The 22129-nt window shown below is 41.2% G+C and overlaps 5 protein-coding genes across 5 annotated transcripts in view; 4 read left to right on the top strand and 1 right to left on the bottom strand.

Annotated features, from left to right (window-relative positions):
* Positions 1-22129, top strand: part of nup88 (nucleoporin 88) — a 109946-nt gene that overhangs the window by 25814 nt on the left and 62003 nt on the right. The window lies entirely within an intron of this gene.
* On the top strand, positions 447-7100 carry napab (N-ethylmaleimide-sensitive factor attachment protein, alpha b). Its single transcript, XM_085795829.1, has 11 exons — positions 447-660; positions 1654-1733; positions 1838-1954; positions 2337-2383; positions 2535-2612; positions 2763-2818; positions 2984-3068; positions 3166-3270; positions 3355-3423; positions 5388-5438; positions 5813-7100. The coding sequence occupies exons 1-11, from the start codon at positions 563-565 to the stop codon at positions 5912-5914; spliced, it is 888 nt and encodes a 295-aa protein (XP_085651955.1). The 5' UTR covers positions 447-562; the 3' UTR covers positions 5915-7100.
* On the top strand, positions 7161-9996 carry b3gnt2l (UDP-GlcNAc:betaGal beta-1,3-N-acetylglucosaminyltransferase 2, like). Its single transcript, XM_085795827.1, has 2 exons — positions 7161-7310; positions 8303-9996. Exon 2 carries the CDS (start codon positions 8452-8454, stop codon positions 9730-9732), a length of 1281 nt encoding a protein of 426 aa, XP_085651953.1. The 5' UTR covers positions 7161-7310; positions 8303-8451; the 3' UTR covers positions 9733-9996.
* Positions 10000-15686, bottom strand: bckdha (branched chain keto acid dehydrogenase E1 subunit alpha). The gene is made up of 8 exons (XM_085795826.1): positions 15402-15686; positions 13722-13898; positions 13539-13625; positions 13348-13456; positions 12418-12579; positions 12120-12326; positions 11894-12035; positions 10000-10987 (listed from the first exon to the last, which is right to left on the bottom strand). The coding sequence occupies exons 1-8, from the start codon at positions 15513-15515 to the stop codon at positions 10645-10647; spliced, it is 1341 nt and encodes a 446-aa protein (XP_085651952.1). The 5' UTR covers positions 15516-15686; the 3' UTR covers positions 10000-10644.
* On the top strand, positions 17274-21376 carry exosc5 (exosome component 5). Its single transcript, XM_085795825.1, has 6 exons — positions 17274-17441; positions 18193-18306; positions 18783-18904; positions 19006-19146; positions 20873-20962; positions 21198-21376. The coding sequence occupies exons 1-6, from the start codon at positions 17345-17347 to the stop codon at positions 21291-21293; spliced, it is 660 nt and encodes a 219-aa protein (XP_085651951.1). The 5' UTR covers positions 17274-17344; the 3' UTR covers positions 21294-21376.

The raw sequence follows: 22129 nt of genomic DNA, 5'->3' as shown, positions 1-22129 counted from the left end.
TCTAAAAGTTTGTTTTACTTCGGTTACACAAGTAACACATGTAAGGTCAGTTGAACTATTCACTATTCACTATTCATTATATGAATAAACTTTGTTATTCATGTAAAAAAAAAAAAGAAAGAAGTGAAATGACAAGTTGAAGGGCACAATTTCAGAAACATACCTTTTGTGTTATTGTACACAGTCGGTCTGATATTCATTATATATGATTGTGTGCATTGCTTTATGAATTATATAACCAAGTATAAGACTGAAGTCAATATGTGTGTGCGTGTGTGGCTTGGTATACTTTATGAGTTGTATGATAATATTTACAAATGATTAAAGTTTGATGTTACTTGATTCCTTTTCAACAAACATAGCAACAAAGTGGCGCTTTACGAGCAGCACCTGAACGCAGCACCAGTGTCTTCTGCAGCCTGTGTCACATGACGGAGGTGATGGTCACTTCGCTGCCGGTGATGTGACAAGGCAAACCCGTTGCTGCTAGCGCTGGTTAGCGAGTCGTTGGGTTTCACATTTTGCTCGTTTCCCCGTCAAAAAACAGAGCAACGACACAAAAATGGATAACAGCGGCAAAGAAAAGGAGGCAAACGCCTTAATGGCTGAGGCCGAGAAGAAAGTAAAGTCATCGCAGTCGTTTTTCGGAGCGCTGTTTGGGTGAGTACATCGGCTAGCTGCTGCTGAGCTAACACTGTCAAGCTAAGGCCAACTAAGCGGAAGGAGGTTAGCTGTCAAAAACAACAACAACAACCAACACAACAACAACAACAAAAAAAACAGCACCATAGTCTTAACCCAGTGCTGCAACACTGGACCTCGCTGTCCCCGAAGTCAGGTTGTTGTGATCGGTGTTAACACAAGTGTTGCTCAGCGCTGCAGTTAATCAACATGCGCAGCGTTAACGTTATCTCTACACGCATCCCTGGTCAACACACCTGACAATAACCACAATAAACCTCCATGTAGTGTAGTAGTAGCAGTCACCGGAGTGTGTGTGTGTGTGTGTGTGCCTGAGGGTGGCTTCATAATAATAGCAGCCAGGTGTGGGTCAGGCCATTATATAAGAGTAATTCTGCAACATTTGATCTCGGGGCTTTGCAGCTGCAGCGCCATCACCTGGAAACTCTTTTGCATAGTCAGTAGGTGGCGAGGTGCAAATCACATGCCTGTCACAGTCACTATTGTTTACATTATCAGAGTGGGACGGATTTGTGAGTTGCATCAGGTTAAGTAAGGACTAGTGTGACAAGTGTGTCATCTCACAGCTGAGCATGGACACAACAAAAGACTTGCTCAAGCGGGTTTTTATTTAATTAACTCACTTACATTATTATTAGTAGTAGTAATTATGAACAGCAGAGACAGTATTTTGTAAAGCTAGATGATGTAACTGTACATGTATTATTATTAATAATAATGGTTATGATATTGCACTAAATCAAAATGTGAAATTTGCATCTTCACAACTTTTCATGTTTTGCTTGGCTAGGTGAACAATGAATGTCTGTATTGGTGAAGCATCATGGCCTAAATATACTTACTTTATCGCTATCTGTGACTTACAATCATGTCATTTGATTTTCTGTTAGTATGAGTCCAGTCAAAGACGATGAACTCCTTGTTAAATTAAACTCATGTGCTGACACACAGAGGTTCCTCCAAGCTGGAAGAGGCCTGCGACATGTATGCGAGGGCAGCCAACATGTACAAAATGGCCAAAAATTGGTGTGGTAAGATGCTTTACACTAAACCCGAACAGTAACCATTTCCCTTTTACTTGTTTATGGGATGTTGAGACTTTCCCAACTTCTAACATGCAATCATTTATTTTCAGCTGCAGGAAATGCATTCTCCCAAGCTGCCTGCCTTCACCTTCAGATGCAGAGCAAACACGATGCAGCGACTAACTTCATCGACGCTGGAAACGCATTCAAAAAAGCAGATCCACAAGGTAATCATTACTCATGCTACCTTGGATTATGTAGGTTATGTAACCACTGAAATTCACTTGTAATTGCCATTACAAGCTGCTGCACCAGTCTGAGTAGAGACCATGTACACTAAGTCCATGTCAAATAACATTAAGACCTTCCAGACGAAGAGTTATAACAGCATGAATACAAATATGAATAAATAATGACATCAAGGCCAGTGGTCGCCATCTTTTAGACACATTTAGACAGGACCATTATTAAATGGGTGGTTGACCTTTAAATATAAGTGTATTCTTTACTTGTTCTTTTATTGACACGAATTCACAGAAAATTACAGTGAAAGGTTTGTAAAATGTCATTTGTCTAAATATTGTCGTTTTCTTTCTTTTTTTCCTACAGAGGCCATAAATTGCCTAAACCGAGCTATTGAGATTTACACTGATATGGTGAGTCTGTAAACAGGGGATTCTTCTACATGTCTTTAAATGACTGAATTTAACATGGTTTAAGATCTGGTATGTTTAGCATCTGTTTTATTTCTGTACCATGTGACTCTCCCTGTTGGTAATCTCTTTCTTGGTTGTTTTTTGTGTCCAGGGGCGCTTCACCATCGCAGCCAAACATCATATCACCATCGCTGAAATATATGAGACAGAGCTGGTGGACATCGACAAGGTCAGATTAAATAACTATTATTGTTTTTGTTTTGTTAGTTTTTTTACCTATTAATCCTCGGGTAAATTCTTGCTTCCAGTTTAACTACGGATTAGTTTGTTTAAGTGATAATCTGATAATGATAACGCTTTGTTTGGTTTCCCATTCCAGGCCATTGCTCATTATGAACAGGCAGCAGATTATTACAAAGGGGAAGAATCCACCAGGTGACTGATTTGAATGAGTGCTATTTCCTCTCCAGTGTCAGATTTTCTAGCCTGATTTGTTTTTTCCTCTTTACAGAGATCGCATCAATGCATCTTTTTTTTTTTTCATAACATGCCATTGTATTATTATATTGTATTGACTTGTTTATTTTCTCACCTTTATAGTTCAGCCAACAAGTGCCTTCTGAAAGTAGCAACCTACGCAGCTCAGCTGGAGCAGTACCCAAAAGCTATAGAGATCTATGAACAGGTGAAGTAATGCTTATCAGCAGCCTTCATCTCACCATGTTATCAGTCAGTAGCCACAAAACTAACCTGAATTGTACTGAATTGTGATTTCTTTCCAGGTCGGAACGCATGCAATGGACAGCACGCTGCTGAAATACAGTGCCAAAGATCACTTCTTCAAGGCAGCGCTCTGTCACTTCTGTGTAGACATGCTGAATGCAAAGGTAAGCCGCTGCACAGAACTTGTGTCCACCTACAACAGTTGTAACATGAGCCGCTGCTCTAATATTCATTGTTCTGTCACCCAGCTTGCTGTGCAGAAGTACGAAGAAATGTTTCCAGCCTTCTCAGACTCGAGAGAATGCAAACTGTTGAAGGTAGGGTTTGGCTCTGTTGTCCTCAAACATAAACACAGAGTAATTATGTAGGTAGAGTGGGGAAAATAAGTATTTGATCCCCTACTGATTTTGTAAGTCTTCTCCCCCACAAAGAAATGGACGATCTGTGGTTTTAATGGGAAGTTTATTTAGACAGAATATCAACAAAAAAATCCAGAAATAATATCATCATATAAACGTTATAAATCAATTTACATTTGATCAAGTGAAATAAGCAAGGGATCATATGCTTATTTTCCCCACTGACACTGATGGGAGAGGGGTTAAAGGAAAGTGTGGAGATGGAGAAACTTATTCACTGCTGCTCTGTTTTTGTTTTTATTCAAAATCGCCAACAGAGCCCCCATTCAGAAAACAGGTTTAGTGAAAACTCAGTTGGTTGAGTCAGAGTTGGGGGAAACTCTGGGTTTCGGTTTCACAAAGCCGGTTCAGCTCAGGCAGTTGAGGCAACATACTCTTTTAACATGACATAGGTTTTTTTTTTCTCCAACTAGCCCCGGGTTTCTCCCTCTGCCTGCAGACTGGACTGAAAGCAGTGGTAGACATGACGTGTTCTTTTTGTGGAAGAACCAAGTGATATTAAAACACAAATACTCTGTCAGGACAGGATTATTGGACGTTGGTTGAATGTTTTATCATTCCCTGATGAGCGTTTCCATTTTTCTGCACCGTCAATCTGAACAATATTCGCTGACCTGCGCTCAGTTCAGAGATAATTCTTCGTGTTGCACTATTTTTTAATTTATTTATATATCATCAGTGATGCAAAGCATGTGTCCAAGGCAACCGTCCGCCAGGCTGTAAGAAACATCACTGTTAAGTCTAATATACACTTTGTAATGTTTCCAGGAATTCATTAGAAAACACTTTCACAGAATAGCAGGTCTGTCAGTCTGTCAATAATCAATGTAGTATGAATTTATTTCCAGGTGTGACTGGATGCATAGATACGCACATCCCCATCACATTACAGTGGAGACACGTGAACATATCCAATAGCCTCAGCACAAATTTGGAGACTGTATGTGTAAAGACATTTGGGTTAGGTTTTTGCTTTTGCAGGGTTATAACACCTGAAAAATAGTTTAGCTTTCTTTTTTGTTCTTTTTGCTGAGAAGATTTACGACTTAAATCTTTTTTTTTTTTTCTGTTTGGGAGCTTTGTCACAAAAGAATTTCCCTGTGGGGATCAATAAAGTAATTGTGATTCTGAAATCACATGTTGAATGCAGCCACTGGGACAGGTTAAACAATCATGACTGCTTGTAATGAAATTTTACCACCCTCTGCTGTTTGAACAATATTTTTATATTGTTTAAGTTTGTTTTGTGCCTGTTGAGTTGCATCTGCACAAACACACACATAGAATACATTGTTGATTAACAACCTTCCTTCTTGCTTTGATGAATACTCCCGTATTGACTCGGTCAACAATGAGAGCTCACGTTCTTTTGCAGCTGCTACAGTACTGCTTTTTGTTTGTTTGTTTTAAATATGTACAGTACTCAGATCCTGTGTCAGCATTCATGAAACTCCACTGGTGAGAAGTAGGAGGGTTGAGGCTTTTTTTTCACTTGTTGCCATGGTGAATCATGTTATCTTTGTTACACTGATGAGGGCTTTTTATCTCCTGGTGCTGGAGCTGAACTCTGGGTCAAATTAACTCCCAGTTTATTAAACAAACCTTTATCGCCTGTTCTGAAATCAACAACCTTAGTCAACCTAAAGTTAAGTTTTTTAACTCAGAGTCTGCTTTCTGAAACGAGGCCCAAGTGCTTAAACCTGCCAACATCTGCATGCTTCTCAATAACACTGAGGTCCAACATGGGCATGAGATAACATAGTACACATAAGGCCTTCTCTGTATACTCTGTATTGTGGCTTCTTTATCTCTCAGGATGTATTGTGGCTTTCTGATGATGTTGTCAAATGTTATCTCACCAGAAACTTCTAGATGCTTATGAAGAACAGAATGTGGACGCCTATACTGATTCGGTGAGTGGACGGTTTTTCCTTCAGCAGAATAAAGGCGTGTGGGCCAAGGTTTTTAAACTGAGGCTGTTTGTAGTTTCTGCATCAATAAGTTTAAACACTGTCGACTGAAATCAGTTTTTTGTACGCTGTTCCTGGGTCAATAGGCTTAAGTGTCAAAATTATCATCTGTGAGTGAGGTGTTGGGTACAAATAAAATTGATTTGACGATTGCTAAAAAGGGTCCTAATGTGTGTGATGTAAATATTTATTTTGTGACATGACCTGTTATAGTCAACATGCAGGTTTGTGTATGTTAAAAAGAAGAGAAATAAATATACAATATACAACCTGGCCTTTACTGTTCCTGTTGGTCATATTTACCATTCATGTCTCAGGTGAAAGAATTTGACACCATCTCACGGTTGGACCAGTGGCTCACCACCATGCTTCTCCGCATCAAGAAAACCATACAGGACGATGAGAGCGACCTTCGCTGACTTCCCCTTCGTGTTCCTCCTCAAGTCCTCAACAACAGACTTGCTTCCCTTTGTTTTGCCTTGAGCCTGTCACTTCCATTCTAGCAGCAATCTTAACTCTTTGACCATTAGCCCTTAGATTCCTCCACAGATACTGTGTTTCCTTCCTACCATCTGCAGTATTTCCTTTCTTGCCTTTTTTAATCTTCTCAACCCAAAGCTCAAAAATGTTGGTCTTTATTGGTATAAACACTATTTTCCTGAGTGCACACTGCACATACGGTAGTATCTTGTCGTGTATTGTTATTATACAGGTATTCGCCCAATAGTTCAAATTTTCACAACTGGGCCATAATACCAAATATTCCTACCAGCACTCTTGCATAAGAAAGGCTTTATTTTATTTTCATGACTATAAGACGAATGAGAGATTGCCAACTTACTAACACTTTGATCTACAAAATATATTTTCCAAAACGTACTTTTAAATGAACTTAACGGACCAAAATGCCAACAGTGAGTAAAACAGTCACATTGGTTTTTGGTACTTTTGAGTGCTAGAAGATACTGTAGGTCATACCAGGGCATCTCTAATTAAACAGCAATTCATCTCTGCTCAGCTGTGGAGCTGCCTCCAAGCAGAGAGGCCAAGAGTTTCTGAGGTTATTCCATGGCAAATACCCCTCTGCCTTATAACGCAAAGTTCTCAGGATGTGAACCGCAAAGATTTGATGAAAAAAGAAAAATCTGTGCTTTTATCGAGCGTTATAAAAAATAATTAGCAAATTTGTTTTTGTCACTTCCATTTAAAGTGCTTTTATTACACAAAAGGTGAAAAAAGCTTCACCTTTGTGAACCTTTGCATGGTTTGGTACAGATGAGTAGAACAGCTGATTTCCACTGTATAGAATCATTTGTCAAGAGTTGTTTTTTCTCTCTCTCTCTCTCTCTTTTGTTACTTTTTGTCATGATGTCTGATTCATGTTTGTTTTCTGTCATAACTAACCAGGCTGAAAAAAAATAACAAAAAAAACACTTTTAAGGCCTGCACGATGCAATACAATGAAGAGAAAAGGAGCTTTACTGATCTGAACACTGTGCTCATGTATCCTCCTGGTGATTTTTGTCAATAGACAGTTGGTCTTAAATAATTTGTACATCAGTGATGTTTCCTGTCAAACGTTTGAATAAACCTTAGAGTAAAGCATCCTGGGCGTGGCCTGTATCTGCCTGCTGTGCTCTGCTGTGTGAAGTGATCACCTGACCTCTTGCATAGACCTGCTCCTGCATGTCCTGACACCGCTGCCCCACTAGAAAATGCAGCTGTGTTCACCTGTCAGGACCCACACATCCCTGGATACTCACCTGTTCCCCTGTCGCTCCGGCGCTCCGTCGATGTACGCTCGTTTTGTGTGTGGTAAGTAGGTTTTTTAAACTTTGAACTGTTATATATGACTGGCTCGACCTTTTTTGTGTGCTTTGTAATAACCTGAGTGAAGGTCTCCCCCCGCTGCACAGTTGTCTGTTAGGCGGTTTGCTTGTCTGATAATTTGGCGTGTTTATCAGATTTTAATCGAGCCCATGTTGAAATGAATCAGTAAAAAAACTGCATGAGACATTTATAAAACAGTTGGTACACAGGGTGTCCATGTGCATGACATGTTTCTTGAACTTAAACTAATGGAGCTCAGGTGTTTTCCTCTTATTGTGGCGCTGTGTAAGGTGAGGTCCCTCATGACTTCTCCTTTTGTTATTTGTACAAGGAGTTTTTGCCGCTAATTAATCACAGGAGAGAAGGATGTGTTCAAGTGCATTCCACTAAAATGGGAGAATGCACATCACCTGCGGAAAAAAACAATAAATTATTATTATTATTTTGAGAAATATTTTTAATTTAATAGCAGAGCTACATCATAAAGCATGCTATTTTATGTGCTTGTGGCGAGTTTTTAGTGTAATCTATTTATTGCAATGCTACATGAAGCATGCCCCAGATCAAGACCCTAATTTTTTCTCACCCTTTAAAAAGGTACTTTTTGTTCGAGAGTGCGAGTATAAAACCTACCATTGCTTATCTTGGTCTGTTTTTTAAATTTAACTGAAAAATGCTGACTAATTTGGGCAGGCTAATGCCATTCTTTCTGATAGCTCCCACCCCTTTTACACTTTGAGTTCCAGCTTTTTACTCACTGCAACAATAATAGCCCTACAGGGTCATAAATAAAAACCTTGAACCATGTACAGTATTTCTATGTATGTAAATGCGTCAGCAGTAATACTAATGATAATGATAATGATAATGATACAAATGATATTGCCATCTCAGTTTGCATTTAATACTGTCAAAGTCTCCAACATGTGACCTGCTCATTGACATTTACATACCAGTGTTTATGTTTATATTGGCAGGTACTGGGTTCAGCCAGTGTGTCACCTGCTAACAGAGTCTGTGTAACCTGAAGACGATAAGACGACGGGTCCCAGGACCATCTTCCCTGAAATATGATCCATTTCTAGGAACCACACACCTCCCAGCCTCATTTACTAAGCTCGAGCCAATGAGACGCATTCACTCCTTCAGCGCCATGGTTCTCCTTGTTACTCTATTTCTGATTTTATACTCAGCCCTGCACCTGGAGACATCCTACAGTCACAGGACTGAACCTCAAACCCCACGGCGACACCTTAGCCAGCAGGTCCACGACAGCGATGTGAAAACACCATCCCCCAAACTGGAGAGTTTCGTCCGCCCCCGCCCTGATGTCCACAATGTGTCTGTTTCCGATGGCTTCAGACAGACCATCCCTCAAAACCAAGCGTACTGGAACCGCCTGCTGTACCTGTCCCTCAGGAATCTGGACAAGAGGAAAAACCCGCTCAGTCAGGAGTCCCAGTGGTCTCGCTGCCGGGAGACAAATCAAGAGCTCCTGCAAACCAATGTGCATGACTTCAACTCTTACCCTGCCTTATTCAAGGAGTTTGTGCAGGGCATGAACTGCAGGTCCTCTCCGATCTTGATCAATCAACCCAACAAGTGCGTCTCCACTGCTGAAGGGGACGGGGCCAACCAGACCTTCCTGCTGTTCGCCATCAAATCGGCACCTGGGAACTTTGAGAGGAGACAAGCTGTGCGGGAGACCTGGGGCCGAGAGGGGGTGTACAACAGAGGACTGAGGGTGCGTAGGGTCTTCCTCCTGGGTCGCTCCCCGGCGGAGGACCCTGACCTCAGCCCTCTGCTGTCATTTGAAGCAAAACATTTCGGGGACCTCTTGCAGTGGGATTTCCAAGAATCCCTCTTGAACTTGACGCTTAAAATGGACATGTTCATCCAGTGGACACTGAGACACTGTCCTCGCGCCTCCTTCGTCTTCAGCGGGGATGACGACGTGTTTGTCAACACGCCGCAATTGCTCAGCTACCTGCTGTCTCTGAAGGGCTCTAAAGCATCTCAGCTGTATGTCGGTCACGTCATCAGCACAGCAAATCCCCTCAGAGACCCCAACATCAAATACTACATTCCTGTGAGTTTTTACGACGGCCCCTATCCTGCTTATGCGGGCGGAGGTGGCTTTCTTATCTCTGGACAGCTGCTGCAACCCCTACATGCAGTTTCCCGTGTCATTCCCTTCTTTCCCATTGATGATGTCTACACTGGGATGTGCACTAAGGCTCTGGGAGTTTCTCCCGAGGCCCACGCAGGCTTTCAGACTTTCGACGTGAAGGAGGAGGATCGTGAAAATCTGTGCGTACATAAAGAACTGATCCTGATTCACCAGCGCTCGCCACCGCAGATGAAGAAGCTGTGGAAGGGGATTCACAGCCCGTTCCTGACTTGTTGAACTGGACTGGTGAGGAAAAGATGTGGTGATAAGAGGAAATACTGGCTACAGAGACATTGCCCCCCTTTTTCCTGTTGCAAGGAGGAAATGTAAAGGAGGACGTTGCATCAATTTTAATGTCTGTTGAATAATTTGTACCAATGATATTTTTGGGACTTTAATGGGGATACCTCACTGTCCAGTTTGTCACCATTTTGGTTGTGTCATTAACTTAACTCTCCACTTTCCTGATGAGTATGAATAGAAATAAAGATCAATCAAGACTACTGAAAGTTCCACAGTTTATTTTCCACAAAACACCAAACTGTAACATGGGTTAGATGGGTGCACAGTCTGGGACTCAGTGTAGTGTGTAACAGCATTGCAGCATACAAACCTAATCTAACATTTGGCTGTGTATGCTTAAAAACCATTAAAACCCATAATAAGGTCTTCAATATGTTAGTGAAACAAGTCACTGCAGTGATACACAAGGAAACCTGTTAAATACCATAATCACTGAAAAAGATAGCTACAGAAGGAAGATACACAACAGGGGTAAACCTCCACCGTTTATTGCTCGACTTGTACGGTCATTGAATGTGTATAACGCTGCACTGGCTGCTTTTCTGCTGTCATTTAATTAACCGTGGTGTGAAACATTGTGTGTGATTCAGCATTTATAGAAGATCTGTACTATAGACAGTAAATCTATTTTAACTTAAGGCACCAAACCCAGAGGCATGAAGTGAAGCAGTTTTGAAAGCACAATCGTTCTCCCTCGTTGTGCAGACAGAAATCACACTTAATATCAAAACTACATTTTTTTTTGTGAGTAGTAAAAGGTGTGCAACAGTTTATCCCAGTCTCAATCCTGAACCACGCCTGCATTTGTTCGCCAAAATCACAACTGGTCCCGTCCTGAGTGCAATTTTATTTATCGTACAGGTCGAGGGGATAGTGCTCCTTGTACTGCTGCACGTGCCTCCACATGGCCTCTTTCTGCTTGTCCAGGTTGGGCGTCATCTCCTGGTACACGTCCGTGAACATCAGTTCAGGATTGGGCTTCAGGCGCCTCTCGGCCCTCTCGAACGCCTCCATCACCGTCTTGCGGGACTGCTTCCTCCAGGTCCTCTCGTCGTCTTCGCTCCACCAGCCGCGGGTCGTCATGTAATGTCTCAGCCTGGAGATGGGATGGTCCTGCTTGTCCCAGTAGTTCACCTCGTCCACGGAGCGGTAAGCTGAGCTGTCGTCACTAGTGCTGTGGTGGCCGATTCTGAAGGAATGAAGATAAATATTTTTCTTCAACCGACTTTCCATAATAAAAACACTTTAGGGCTAAGGCACATTTGCTGATGGCTGCACAAAAAGGATGAATTACTCATGTATTTATCTTTTTTTTTAAAATGGGTGCAGTTATGTTCTGTAATTACAGGCCCATTGAAATTGTTACCAACCACTGGACTGTGAGAAATGTGTCTGTCTGACACTGGTCCTGCAGTTAAAGGGCTTAAAACATTTTCTACAACCCTTGATAAACAAAAACTCCTCTTTCCTTCCTGAAATAAACTTAGAATTGCAAAATTTTACAATCTGTTCTTTCACTCGTCCTCTAACTTAAGAAACCTCAACTTCTTTCCTTACCTATACTCTAATTCTTTGCTTCTCATAGATGTGATTTCAAGTATTATTTTACTACACTTCAGATTTACCTTTACTCAATGTCAAGGTCAATTTTCAAAGGCAGAGCTTAACCTGCACAAATGAGTCAAACTCAAAACAAATTCAATTTGATCACAAGAAGTAGCAAAATTGGCTACTATTTTGTTATCAGATACATCCTGGTTGCAATCTATTTCAACATACTGTGGCTATCTGCTACTTTTACCTTAGAACCAATATTTTATTTATGCAACTTATGGCCAAATTAAGACAGGCAATGAAATTTACACAATTGCCATTCTAAGTTATCTAAAAAAAAAAAGAAGGCATTTTTATCTGACTGATAAAAAGATAAAAAACAATTTAATTAATTTCTGTACAGCCTATTTGCCTACTTCAGACTGTAAAAACCTTCAGTTTGATGCAAAGTAAAAATGTAACATTTCCATATCTACAGTTAAGTCCAGAGCCTCATACTGATGTATCAGTGATCTGCTTAGTCGCCAACCACTCAACTAACCTGTAGGTCATCGCCTCGATGAGGAAGGGCTGGTTCTCAGCCACAGCTCTGCGGCGAGCTTCCTTTGTGGCGTTGTACACAGCAAACACATCGTTACCATCGACTCGGATGGACAGCATGCCATAACCTGGACCACGAGCAGCTGTTGAAGCAGAGAAAGAATAAAAGGCGTGCTCACAAAAGCTTCGGATCAGATAATACAGAAAACCACATCAAGGCTCCTTACCAATGCCATCTCCCCTGTACTGCTCGTTGGTGGGGGTAGAGATGGCGTAGCCGTTGTTTCGACAGAAGAATATCAGCGGGCACTCGAGGGTGGCAGAGAAGTTGAAGCCGGCATGCGCGTCCCCTTCACTGGCTGCTCCCTCTCCGAAGTAACAGATCACAGCACGGTTCATGTTTTCTCTCTTCATTGCATATGCAGCTCCAGCCGCTGAACAAAGACATCCAGCATGAGCATATAATTGCATGTGTTTGCTTGTCTTGACAGACTGGAGAAGTTCACACTCAAGTGTACAGCTCACCTTGAGGGATCTGAGTGGCCAGAGGAGAGGAGATGGTGACAAAGTTCAGGTCTTTGGAGCCGTAGTGCACAGGCATCTGCCGACCCTTACCGAGGTCATCGGCATTGGCATAACACTGAGCCATGAACATATCCAGAGGGAAGCCACGGTACATCAACACTCCTGCAGGGACACATAGAAATTCTAAGATATTTCTCATTGGACAAGAAAATCTGAGCGACTGAGTGTCTCAGTGAGTGTCACGAGGGATGATACAAATGGCTGACAATTAGGCATTAATAAAGACAGAGAAAAGCAGTGATTAAGACAAGACAGGGATAATAAAACAATAGTCTTTTAACGCATTTTGTTTTATTTGATGTAAAGCATGATGAGCTGTATTATATGTATGCTTTTATTTAACCAATCCTTGTATTTTTTTTTTTTTGCAGCTTTGTTATATGACAGGTCCATTTCTTTGTGTATTCCATGTGTTAATTGATTGAATTGAATTAATTGAATACAGAAACAGAAGCAGCATCAACAGGTGATGCTGCTTCTACAGATGTGATCTGCTCATAAGGACTGACTGACACAATTTGACCTATGTGTGTGTTGTTGACATGTCATGTGATTCACTGACTGAAACGGGCTTTGTTTGCTTTAAACCTCACACGTCATCAGGCACATCCGTTTAGAATAACTACCTAAGAAGTCTGGACCAGAGATAAAATCACTGATCAACTTCTGATCAGAGCCATCTGAAAACACAGAGCTGCTGTGCTACCGATCATGTACTGCAAAAATGTAGTGATGAAGACATAAAAGTGGAATGTTAAATGTAAGTAAACTTATTTGATGAATATAATATATGGAGAAAACATGGAAAAAGTAATAAAAGGAATTATGTCAAGAAAAATGATCTAAAACAATGTGCTGCTTGATGCTTACCAGCTTCTCTGTATTGACCAAAGACCATGTCACTTGGGTCAAGAGCAGCAGCACTACCGATGTGTGTCCCCTCCTCACCATAGTTGGTCATGTAAAAGGAGATACGACCCTGTGGGGAAAATAAATAGAAAATCTTTTACATTGTTCTTACTGCTCTATTGTTGAACAGGGAAATGGCAGAGGAAATGCACCTGTCTCTGAGACTCGTAAAGAATGCGGTCCATCGTGTTCAGCAGAGTCATCTTCTGGTAAAAGTTCAAAACTGTCTCTTTGGAGAGCTGAGTGGGGAAGAAACACACAATACCCATAAATAATAACCCATAAATAAAGTATATGTTCAGGGTCACATTTAAATACCAGCAGGTTGACTTTACCTGAGGGTCTTGAGAGGGGTTGATGATATTTCCCGCCCTGTCCATCACCCGATACACTGGGATCCCAGAGATGACATTGGGCTGGATGAACTCAAGGTTATCCACAAACTCAGCCGAGGCTCCAGGGAACTGTGGTTTTTCCAGTGATGAGTCAAAGGGCTGCTGCCGGTGCACGGCCTGAAAGGTTGAATGCAAGCATTATTTATTAACAACATCACTGTGGCAGTGGCAAAGAAAGGCCCTCGCTAAAATTGACACCACAATGGAGGATTCATCTTTCTCCTAATAACAACATCCAAAAGAAAAAAACTCTGCCCCTGCTCTGCCACTTTCATTTAAGAGGATTTTTCCAGTATGAGTTCACACTTCCCGTTTTAAAGATTTGCAGCAATGTTTGGAATTATCCTGAAACTTTACCCCAATCCTAATTCCATTCTCATTCAGTATATTGAACATGGGGAACCATGTCATAACTGTTCAGTGCTAAATATCCAGAGAGTGGGCTATTGATGGAAAACTTTGCAGTCCTCATAGTCTGCTTAGAAAATACAACACTGAATTTCCACTTTGTATGCATGCTGTGTTACAAGCATTTTTATTTTAATGATTCAATGAACTTATAAGATAAAAGACATTGTGTTAATGAATGATGAATTTAGTTGGCTCAAGACTGTTAGGGCTTTTTGAATTACTACTGTGACACTATTTATTCAAACAATGTGATAGTACAGGGGCTCCAGACTAACTTTTTCTCTTTTTTTGCTGGGAGCACAGTAGAAAATTTAGGGGTGCACACCATAAATCAACTGGTGAGGGAAATATTCACATTTCCTGCCTGACACCTGTAATGACAGATACCACACAATTTGAGCAAATTTACTATTTGCATAATAAGTATATGAAATATTTACTTGCACACACTCAAAGGGCAGTCTGGAGCCCTGGAGTACAAAATGCAACTGCACAGTTGTACAATTAGTCATTTTTACAGCCTGGTGGAGTGTGGCAAATGAACACAATAATTACAAGGCACAGTTGGTAAACACAACATGATAGTTTTAGGATTCATTCGTGTGCACATCACAGCGTGTGGATGTCTGGGCTGCACCTCCTCCTCACGCCCCTCTCCTCAACCAATGGGAGCGTGGCTTGCAACATTAGCCGGCTAGCTACCAAAGCTATAAAGTCGAAACAACAAACACACACAAAGTCAAGCTGTCAAATATATTTACAAACGTATATATATGTTAATTGGCATTTGGACCATTAAGTTTGACTCCGCAAGTTGTGGAGTCAGTGTGTGATTAACGTGAAGTATTTTCCTACAAGGTGCAAGGTTGTCAGCTAAGCTAACTGCCAGCTAACAAACCATCGCGATAACTTGACCATGAAGCTAGTTTCTACTTTGTCAGGCAAAATATAAGGTGTAGGGAATTTAAAAATACGAGGCGACAGATAAAATTAAGTGTTTTGGTGTATCCTCTCTGACAGCATCGGTAACAGGTGCAGCAAGAGGAGTATCAGTGGATCACTATGGCCACTACAAATTTCCTTGTGACTAACGAACTGAAAGCCAACTTCAGCGCGTCCCATCGGCTACAGCGACCTTTCCTGATGTTTAGCTAACGTTAGCCACTAGCACAACAACACCTGGCCTCAATACCACACATCTGGACTCACGCTGACTCCGAAGGCTCGGTGCTGGAGCAGCCTGGATGCCCTCAGTCTCGCCATCTGACGCACGGCTTGGTAGCACACTCCATACATTTTGTTCATGCTGCTCACAGCCGCCATCTGCACCGTCCTCTTCCGTCCTTCTTCAACCGCTCTGTCTGCCGACCTCTTACAGAAACTACTACACCTACAGTGAGTGTAGGAGAGATGAGCGACAGGACAAGTCCGACTACAACTGTTTTATCCCCCTCTCAGTTTAAGCACGTCTCCTTCTGCTCCACAGCCACAAACACTGCAGGTCTGATGATCAGTAACCCCGACTTCCTGTCAAACCTTCAAAATAAAAGCGCCATGTTCAAAATTGACACATTCAATTTCCCATACATTAAAAGTACAATGTAGCCTACAGCTAATGCAATTAAATGCAATATGCTGAACACATTCTCCCCAGCCCTCAATTAGAATAAATTGATAATAAATAAGTACGAGAATAATTCCACAAGTATCCTATTAAATAAATAAAAATAAATAAATAAATAACCATTGCAATAAAAAAAAACATGCAGCCTCCAAAATGACCATGGAATTGAATTATCACTGTCTAAACCGTCTAAAATGTTTTAATTATACAGTAGGCTATCATAGGCTCTTTCTTATAGGCTCTTATTTACTAAGCTCCTGGTTGGTGTGGTGTGTGTGTAAGGGTATGTTGTCTGATGTACTGACTATTTACTGTGTGCCATGCAGGCTACATGTATCACGACAACCTGCTGCTCATAACTAACTGCCCCTTGTGGGATTAATAGTTTGAATTGAATAAACACTAACAACATATTATGATTCTGGTGAAAGATGATTTATTGCTGACTCTTGTATTAGGCAACATTTGAGACAGTGTAATGGTATGGCTAGAAACTGAAATCTGAACAGAACATGTATTTATTGTGCCTCAAAAGTCTTTGCTCTTAATTTGAAGGAAATCTCTGGTGCAGTTTGAGGAAGACTAAAACAAGGAAGCATTTTTTAAATCTGGCTGTTTTCCATGCACCTGACAACCTGTTCCTCGTTATTTTATCACTTACAAAGACACATTCATGTGATGAGCTCGAGTAACCTGAAACCAATAAGGTTATAAAAACAAAAACACCCTGTTCTGATCCTGAATACCTCCAGTTACCAATTTGCCCTTCATATTCTTACTGCCTTTTTAAAAAAGTCCTCTCCTCTGTTATTTAGACGCTTTGTCTTGTGGGTGCTGTGATATCATTAAAAACGTGGATAGAGAGTTTAAAAAAAAAGTCCAAATCATAGACTGTTATTTATTTTTATTTTTATTTTTTGCTTTATTGTAAGCATAACATACTTATCCAAGCACATAACATAGCATATGTTAACATTATGCATTATACAGAGAGATAGAGGTGGACACAACAGACAGGGGGATAAAAAAGGAAACAAAGACAATAATGTAAAAGGAAACAAAAATGACAATAACAATACAAATAATGACATTACAAATAAAAATTAAATAAATTAATAAATACAAATAATCATAGACTGTTATAGAAAGAAAGAAAGAAAGAAAGAAAGAAAGAAAGAAAGAAAGAAAGAAAGAAAGAAAGAAAGAAAGAAAGAATTCGTCATATCAGCGCGTCTGACTTGGCTAACACTTCCTGTTACCACTTTCAAAATAAAACGCCCAAACAGGAGACATCATGTAATTTGTTCTCCCGAGGTCCCAGTTAGAAAGGGTTAGGGTTTATGACTCCACGTTTCCCATCGACACACACAATACAGCTAGGCTACTTAAACCGATCGGTAAAATGATTTACCGATCATCATTTATCAGCTCCACCTCTTCTATCCTGTGTCAGGGGCCAAAACAGATGACATCATCAACCCTCGACAGACTCCACTAGTTCTCCGCATATGTCTGTGGTGGCATTACGATGGAGGTGTGCGGCTCCTCAAGTGTTTCTCTCAGAGAGTTTTGTTGTGAGCAGAGTTCACTCTCTCGACCTGACGGCTCAGCCTCCTTCACCCAAGGTAATAACGACCCCCGGAGATAAATATGTCCCGGAGTCGGGTTGTAAAGAGTAGGATACTCGGTCTATTTCCTACCGCGATCACGTAGCTCACCGCTTTTATTAGCCCTGCACCCAGCCTGTGAAAACTGACCGTAATCATGGAAGCAACTAAAAGATATTTCACAGCTTCACACATCTCGATGTGTCTAGATAAGATAAAATAAAAACACGGGCACACAAACATTGCCTGGTTTATGAAGCTTTTATTTTATTAGCCAAAAGAATAGTAAAGTTGAGGTCTGTAACAAAAAGTACTGTTAGCTCATCTTACTGTACATTGTATCCTGCCACAATATTAACCAAAACAATTACACAGTGGATTTTTAATGGGGAGTTGTCGTTTTGCAGAGATCAGGGGTTGGCTAACATGTTTTGTCACATAACTGTCAAGTAGTCTGTACAAATAGGCCGATGCTGATTGTCCTAGTAGAAGTAATAACAGTTTCCTCCCAGCAAAACATTTTGAACAGCCTCTGAAGTGCTGGCTCTGAAGTGAAGTGATGAGTGAATGTGACTGAAGAAGATCTCCGGCTATCTGTTTTTGAACGATGCTCTTGTTGACTGTCTCTGTGCTTCAGTGGTTTGATGCTGCAGCTGTGATCATTCATCTGCAGTGGACACTTGAGTTGTGTGCAGGGGTAAAACACAACTGAACCCAACAACAACAACAACAACAACAACCCCCTAATCATTTTTATTTTCATCCAAAGGAGACACAAGTGTGTTGGCTGCAGTCTACGGGCCAGCTGAGGTGAAGGTCAGCAAGGAGATCTATGACCGGGCGACACTGGAGGTGTTGATACAGCCCAAAGTGGGACTGCCAAGTAAGTTGTTATCAAAGGAGGAAAATGACTTTATCATGTTGTGAGATGCAGCTGCTGGATGTCGATGTGATGCTGCCTGGGTGATCTAGATCTTCTTGTATGGATATTAATTTATTTTTCAAAAAGTCATGCTTGAAGAGGAGGCAGATCCTCCAGTTACAATGTAGTGTTGACATTAGGACATAATGTAATATGAGAAACTTAGACAGTTTGAAATAAATGTTCCTCCTATCAGCTTCCCTGAACATAATTAGAAGATTGAGGGCAAACGTCAGGGTTGTATGAGGCTAGCAATACCAGACACGCTATGGACTTTTTGGTAATACTCCTTTACTCATTACCATTGTCCACTTCTCCTGTTCACCAGCTGCTGTACCAGCTCCCGCCACAGGGTGGACTCAGCGAGCCAGTGGGTTTTCTGTCTCTGACTCCAGTGTGTGTGTGTGTGCACCAACATTTTTTATTTTATTTTCCAGGTGTCAGGGAGCGAGCACAGGAGCAGTGTGTCCGAGAAACCTGTGAGGCGTCTCTGCTCCTGTCACTCCACCCTCGCTCCTCCCTCACTCTCGTTCTCCAGGTGTTGCACGACGATGGTTCAGTATCCTTCAGTAAAGTCAACTGGTGTCTCATGAGTTAATTTCGTAATGATGGTTCCTAATTGTGTTTCTTGTCGAGTGTTCATCCTTAACTCGTCCCCAGTTCTTGTCCTGCTCTCTGAATGCAGCCTGCATGGCTCTCATGGATGCAGGCCTGCCTATGAGTTGCCTGTTCTGCGGAGTGACCTGTGCCATCGACACAGACGGTCAGATCATCACAGACCCCACTGCAGCTCAGGAAAAGGTAAATCTGGCACAAAAACACCCCTTTGCATTTGCTTTTTGTTGAAGTAAAAAACAAACAAACTGATTGCCATATTCATTTATCAAAAAAATGTCCTTTAGTACAAATATACACATTTGTCATCGTCATACTTCTGGACATTGTTTCTACTGTTAATTGATTGTAATGGGCTCTAGAGTAGTGGAGGTGTGCATAGAACCCATTACGATGACAATTTGCTGTATATAGTCAGTTCTATTTCTAACTGACTAAACAACAAAATACTATGTATGGATTAAAAAATACTAAGAGAACGTTTGTGCCTCATATCTTGTACTTTGTGCATGTAATAGACAATTCAATTCCCTCATTTCAGTTAGAGATCTGAAAGGAGGAGTGGACTAAACCAATGCAGATTTAGGGAGTTGGGGACATAAGAAATTAGAACTTTAAAGGTCCATATTTCACATTTTTCTCGTGTTTAAAGGTAGAGTCTTCAGGTTTTTGCTAAAAAAAAATAAACGCTTTTTACAAATCAAATCTGGCTTAATCATCACCTACTGTATAGGCTTCTAGTCCTGTGTGGTGGTGACTGTGTCTAGCACTCGCTCGCTGCCCCGGATGCTAGCGAGTGCTAGCAGCGGTACTACTGGTACAGCACTGGAAGCTCCCGTTGTCGGTGACAGCCGGGTATCGGCCCGCCGCTCCAGCGCTTCCCTCGGACTACTTCCTTTTCTTTGCAGTCCTGACAACTGCTGCTGCTGCTGCTGTCAGGGGCAGAAGGCTGCACAGTTGAGCCCGAGAGGAGGGGCCCAGTTTGAATGTTTTGTTTACAGACTGTAACGGACAAACCTCCAGACTCTACCTTTAACCAGAAGTGTTGATCCATAACATTTTTACTTTTAAAAACCAAAAAAATATCCCATTCTATGTTTACGTGTCCCCTCTCATGCTTCTCTCTGGAGCTTTAGTAACAACAGGTCAGCGGGCCAATCAGAAGAGAGGAGGCTCAGATTGGCTTTTAAGTGATTCAGTAAAAATAGAGCAGAATTTAGCTAAACACTCAGGGAAACTAAATTCTGCAAGGCTCTGATACTTTCATAGCATTAATATAAAACATACACCTGATGGATAACCAAAAAAGACATTGAAATGACTTTTGCTCATCATGATAACAGATTAAAGGGACAACGAAGAGTTTCTATTTGGTTATAAAAAAAGTCTCACGTAAATGTGGATGAATCTGTGCTACCCACACTTGTTAATGGCTCCATTTTCGATAAATATATCGTTTTGTCTCTATCGTTATTTTGTTATTATTAGTGGTGGCGGAAATGCTGGTCGAGCCGACCAGCGTTTCCTTACTTTCGGTTTCGCGGACGCTGCCCGGCGGGTCATGGAATAACGCCGCGGAATCGCAGTTTATGGTCAGAACTACAGTACGACGGTATCTGATCGTCTTCGAACCTCTGACTTTCATTGTTGATGAATGAAAACATTCTTGGCAAGATGTCTGTCTTGCGCCGGTCCAAGAATTTCACCGTGCGCATGGAGGCTCATGGTAAATGTAGTATGAGAACACTTCGCTTTCCAAAACTCCTCGTTGTTAACTTGGAAAATACAATGATTGTCATGGAGGAATTTAAATTGAGTGACCTCGCCTTCGAAAAACTTGTGGAATTTCAGTTGTGCACACCTCCTCTCAGTTTTTTTTTTTTTTTTACTTGTCTGTTTTCACTCTCACCAGGAAAGTCGAGCTTTGATGACCTTTGCTATTGACAGCACAGAACGCAGAGTACTGATGTCGTCAACCAAAGGATCATTTTCAGTAAATGAGGTGAGTAAATAAATGGGTCATTTTTTCTCAGAAACACAGAGTCAGTGAAAAGTGTGTGATTTCCAGATCTGTGCAGCAGCTGTGTATTTCATCATATATCTGCCACTACTGGCTCTGTCAGCAATTTCCTTCAGGACTCATGAGGATGAGATGTTTTTCTGTCTCTGCCTGTAGTGGTATCACAGACCTTTCATATTCTGTCATGTCTCTGATGTCTGCTTTTCGTCTTCTACAGCTGCAGCAGTGTATAGCAGTCAGTCAGAAAGCATCAGAGAAGATCTTTCAGTTCTACAGGGACTCTGTCAGGCGGCGATACTCCAAAACCCTCTGATGAAGAAGCAGCTTTCTTTTTCTAGTCTTTTTTTTAAATGGTGCATAAAAATACCGATGTTGTAATAAAATATTCAACAACCACTTTGGGCTACCTTTGCTTAAGTTCAGTTGTCAGAAGATGGTTTACATTAGCACATTTGAAAAAAAAGACCAGAACAAAAAGAGGAAAGATCAATGTCAAACAAGTGCATTTATTGGGATTCATTGATTTTTTCCTTCAGTTTAATATTCACACATAATACAAGGATGTGAACTGGGAAAGAACCAAATATCTCTTCTAATAAATCTCATTTGCCACAACCTTTGACCTTCATCGACTCACGCCAGTTGTCCACGTCACTGAATCCATTCAGTCGTTATCTGTTACAAGTGACACAAAGTGAGACAAATCTGACCAGACCCTGTTTTATGTCGGCGCAATCAGTCAAAACAATCCATGTAAAATGCTCCGATATAAATCACTAATTGTGGTAACTCAGCTGAAACAACAAAGGGTCGTTTTTTTCTTCATTGGCGTAAATGTCCAATGGAGACAGAGGGTGGTTCAGGATTGTCAGGACTGTACGACGCTGCGCGTGGACGCAGTCAGTGCAGCTGTACCACAGCACAACAACAGTGATAGCAGACAAGGGTCAGACACTGAGATATCACAGGTGTGTCTACATACATGTCACTTACAGTGATCAATAGTCTATCTATCAGCTCAGTTGTGATACAACACTGGGTTTGCAGAAAATAAAGTCATGATTCAAACAGTTTGTAGTTTAGCTGTGGACTCTATAAAAACTATACATAGAAAATGTCGACTTTTTTCCTTACAGCCATTTTTTAAAA

The sequence above is a fragment of the Trachurus japonicus genome, chromosome 13 (genome assembly GCF_045865225.1).
Source record: "Trachurus japonicus isolate A0001 chromosome 13, Traja_1.0".
Taxonomy (NCBI): Eukaryota; Metazoa; Chordata; class Actinopteri; order Carangiformes; family Carangidae; genus Trachurus; species Trachurus japonicus.
The sequence above is the reverse complement of the archived record's forward strand: the minus strand, read 5'-3'. Positions and strand labels throughout refer to the sequence as shown.

What these genes read in the sequence shown, in the direction of transcription:
- napab (XM_085795829.1), top strand. Translation starts at nt 563, where the DNA reads ATGGATAACAGCGGCAAAGAAAAGGAGGCAAACGCCTTAATGGCTGAG. An exon ending in TAGACATGCTGAATGCAAAG is followed by an intron (nt 3,271 to 3,354) that starts GTAAGCCGCTGC and finishes TCTGTCACCCAG; the next exon opens with CTTGCTGTGCAGAAGTACGA. An exon ending in GAGAATGCAAACTGTTGAAG is followed by an intron (nt 3,424 to 5,387) that starts GTAGGGTTTGGC and finishes TTATCTCACCAG; the next exon opens with AAACTTCTAGATGCTTATGA.
- b3gnt2l (XM_085795827.1), top strand. Translation starts at nt 8,452, where the DNA reads ATGAGACGCATTCACTCCTTCAGCGCCATGGTTCTCCTTGTTACTCTA.
- bckdha (XM_085795826.1), bottom strand. Translation starts at nt 15,515, where the DNA reads ATGGCGGCTGTGAGCAGCATGAACAAAATGTATGGAGTGTGCTACCAA. An exon ending in ACCGAGCCTTCGGAGTCAGC is followed by an intron (nt 13,899 to 15,401) that starts GTGAGTCCAGAT and finishes TCAACCTTTCAG; the next exon opens with GCCGTGCACCGGCAGCAGCC. An exon ending in GGCCACTCAGATCCCTCAAG is followed by an intron (nt 12,327 to 12,417) that starts GTGAGCTGTACA and finishes GTCTTTGTTCAG; the next exon opens with CGGCTGGAGCTGCATATGCA.
- exosc5 (XM_085795825.1), top strand. Translation starts at nt 17,345, where the DNA reads ATGGAGGTGTGCGGCTCCTCAAGTGTTTCTCTCAGAGAGTTTTGTTGT. An exon ending in TGTTGCACGACGATGGTTCA is followed by an intron (nt 18,905 to 19,005) that starts GTATCCTTCAGT and finishes ACTCGTCCCCAG; the next exon opens with TTCTTGTCCTGCTCTCTGAA. An exon ending in CCACTGCAGCTCAGGAAAAG is followed by an intron (nt 19,147 to 20,872) that starts GTAAATCTGGCA and finishes CACTCTCACCAG; the next exon opens with GAAAGTCGAGCTTTGATGAC.